This window comes from Terrapene carolina, unplaced genomic scaffold (genome assembly GCF_002925995.2).
Source record: "Terrapene carolina triunguis isolate 2854851 unplaced genomic scaffold, T_m_triunguis-2.0 Scaffold33361, whole genome shotgun sequence".
NCBI classification, from domain to species: domain Eukaryota; kingdom Metazoa; phylum Chordata; order Testudines; family Emydidae; genus Terrapene; species Terrapene triunguis.
This window is the reverse complement of record NW_020697712.1, coordinates 1-3,340: the sequence shown is the minus strand read 5'-3', so window position 1 is coordinate 3,340 and position 3,340 is coordinate 1. Positions and strand designations below refer to the sequence as shown.

General features: G+C 69.8%; 1 protein-coding gene across 1 annotated transcript; it reads left to right on the top strand.

Moving 5' to 3' along the window:
- Nucleotides 1–466: 466 nt before the first annotated feature.
- Nucleotides 467–3,323, top strand: LOC112111390 (calmodulin-binding transcription activator 2-like; the record flags this gene model as incomplete). Its single annotated transcript, XM_024206792.2, has 7 exons — nt 467–821; nt 902–980; nt 1,241–1,505; nt 1,588–1,895; nt 2,176–2,366; nt 2,643–2,874; nt 3,242–3,323. Coding segments are annotated over 7 exons (1,512 nt in total), but the record flags the coding sequence as incomplete, so codon positions are not given.
- Between the last annotated feature and the right edge of the window lie 17 nt (nt 3,324–3,340).

The following is a 3,340-nucleotide window of genomic DNA, read 5'->3' as shown; positions in this document are numbered from 1 at the left end:
GGGCTGGGGGGTTAGAGCAGGGGGGGCTGGGAGCCAGGTCCCCCTGCACCCTCCCTACACTCACCCCCACATGTCCCCAGGGTCCTGCTTGGCCTCCACCATCTCCCATCAGCCCTTGCCCCCCCTCCCCCCGCTCTGCCCAGCCTGACGTCACTCCCCCCTTAAGCCTTTATCTGTGTTGCTATTTTGGGGCCCCGTCCCGAGGGCGGTGGCGGCTCGGGTGTCGCGGGCTCGGCTCGCTCCGGGGCGGGGGGATTACAGAGGCATTTTCCAGCCCGCCGGGCCAGGACAGGCCAGGCATTCTTTCCAGCCTGAGCGAGGGGAAAATCGAGACGGGGGGGCCACAAGTGGCTCGTGGGGGGTGTGTGTGGCAGATGGCCATAGAGACCCTTCGCCCGGCGCTGAGATGTGCCCACCTCTGGGGCGGGGTGGCTGGTTACCCGGGGACCCCTTGCCCGCCCCTGAGATGTGCCCACCTCTGGTGCGGGGCGGCCGGTTCCAGGGACCCCTCACCCGGGGCTGAGACGCGCCCACCTCTGGGGCGGGGCTGCCGGTTACCCGGGGACCCCTCGCCCGGTGCTGAGATGCGGCCACCTCTGGGGCGGGGCGGCCGGTTCCAGGGACCCTGCGCTCTCCCCACAGGCCGCGTCGGACTCCTTCGAGGAGCGCATCGTGGCCCTGTGCGAGAAGATGATGTCTCGCTCCTCCTGGCTCCACTCCGACACCCTGATCCATGACATCAGCTTCCGGGGCATGACCCTGTTGCACCTGGCAGCCGCCCAGGGCTATGCCCGGCTCATCGAGACGCTCATCAAGTGGCGGTGAGTTACCCAGGCTGATGTGGGGGGGGGTGGAGCCCCGACCCATTCTCCGCCCCCTAACGCTTGGGATTTCTCTGCAGGAACCTCCGTGCCGAGAGCCTCGATCTGGAGCAGGAAGTCGACCCCCTGAACGTCGACCACTTTTCCTGCACCCCCTTGGTGAGGGGAGGATTTGGGGGGACAGGCCCCGAGGGGAGGGATCCCAGAGATGCAGTCTCAAGGGTGGGATGGGTGACCCCCCTGCCCCACAGCGCCCCTAGCCCCGCCTGCCGGGGGAGAGCACCCCCTGCTGAGCCCCCTGCCCCACAGCGCCCCCTGGGGCAAGCCCTGCCTGCCAGGGGAGAGCGCCCCCCGTTGAGCCCCTGCCCTGCTCCCTGCCCCACAGCGCCCCCTAGCACTCTGCTCTCTTCCCCCCCCAGATGTGGGCCTGCGCCCTGGGCCACCTGGACGCGGCCCTGCTGCTGTACCGCTGGGACGGCCGAGCCCTCTCCATCCCGGACTCGCTGGGCCGGCTGCCCCTGGCCGTGGCCCGCTCCCGGGGCCACGTGGCCCTCGCCGCCTGCCTGGAGGAGCTGCAATGTCAGGAGCCGACCCCTGGGGGCGCCGGGGACAAGGGCTGGGGGCCGCCCTGCCCAGCCGAGGGTCTGCGCATCCCCTCCCCGCTCTCCGCCAGCCCCGACACAGGTACCGCGCTGCCTCCGAGGGCGGGGGGGGAGGGGGCTGGTTTCCCCCCGCTCGCTGACCCCCCCCCCGTCCCTCGCCCCAGGGCTCAGCACGGTGAGCAGCGTCTCCTCGCCCTCGGAGCTGTCGGACGGCTCCGGCTCCGTCACCTCGGCCTACTCCAGCGCCTCAGCCCTGCGCGACTCGCCCGCTGGCAGCCCCGAACTCGAGGCCGCCATGGACTTCGGCCCGCCCCCCGAGGGCTGGAACCTGCCAGCCCCCCCCAGCCCGCCCGGCATGCGCTGCTCCCCCCCCTTCTTCATGGACTATGAGGGCCCCCCCGAACCGGAGCTGCTGGCTTACGGGGAGAACGCGGAGAACGAGGGGTACCTGCCGGCCCCTGACGTGCTCCAGGTACCGGGGGGCTGGCGGACGGGATGGCTGGGGGGTGGGGGTGAAAGGCTTGGGGACTATGCGGGGGGATGGGCTGTTATTGGGGGGCCACTCCTTCTCCCTATGGTAAAGAAAGAAACAGAGGCAAATTGACTGGCCCCAAGTCACTAGCAGTGGTAGAGCCCAGGGAGAGAACCCAGGAGTCCTGGTTCCCAGCCCCCCCTGCTCTGACCCACCAGCCCCCACTCCCCTCCCAGAGCTGGGGAGAGAACCCAGGTGTCCGGGCTTCCCCCCCCCGCAGGTGGACATGATCACGCTGGCGAAGCAGATCATCGAGGCGACGCCGGAGCACATCAAGCAGGAGGGTTTCAGCTCCGCGGCCGAGGTGCCGCTGCGGGAGCGAAGCGGGAACATGGGCCTAAGCGAGACCATGTCCTGGCTGGCCGGCTACCTGGAGAACGTGGACCAGCTGCCTAGCGGCTCCCAGCACAGGTACCGGCCTGGCCGGCTCACGGGGGCGGGGAAGGGGGCAGGGGCCTGCCCCTGTAGGGGGTGCCGGCTCCCCCCCGGCCCCAGGGCGGGGACTGGCTGGCTCAGGGGGGCAGGGAATGGGGCAGGGGCCTATCCCCTCTAGGGGGCGCCAGGTAACCCGGCCCCAGGGCGGGGACTGGCTGGCTCAGGGGGGCAGGGAATGGGGCAGGGGCCTGTCCCCTCTAGGGGGCGCCAGGGTGGCTGGGGTCTGTCTCATGGCCCCCCTGCCTCCCCCAGGCCGATGTCCTCGTCCCGGGTGTGTCTCAGCCCCCTGCAGGCCCCGCTGGGTGAGCTGCCCTTCGACCGGCTGCCCCCGCCCCCCACGGCCGCCAGCTGGGCCGAGTTCCTCAACGCCTCGGCCAACGGGAAGATGGAGAGCGAGTTCGCGCTGCTGACACTGTCCGACCATGAGCAGCGGGAGCTCTACGAGGCCGCCCGCGTCATCCAGACCGCCTTCCGCAAGTACAAGGTACCCCCCGGCGACGGGCGTCCGCCCTCTCCCTCCATCCTCCTCTGCCTATGGGAATTCTGCACTTTTCCCCAGGCTGCTGCCCGGTTCCCCGGCAACTGGGAATTCCCCATGGCAAGAGCCATCTCCATGTATGGTCCCCTAGCAACTGGGAATTCCCCATGGCAACAGGCATCTCCATGTACAGTCCTCATGGCAACAGGCATCCCCATGTCTCTTGTACTGTCCCCTGGCAACAGGGAATTCCCCATGGCAACAAGCATCACCCACCTTACCACCCTGCCCAGCAACAGGATAGCCCTCTCCCCCCATCCCACCGTCCCCGGGTGCCAGGGACCTGCCCCCCCTCACTCCCCTCTCCCCCCAGGGCCGCCGGCTGAAGGAGCAACAGGAGACGGCAGCGGCTGTGATCCAGCGATGTTACCGCAAGTATAAGCAGGTAACTCCCAGCTGGGGGCCCCCCCCC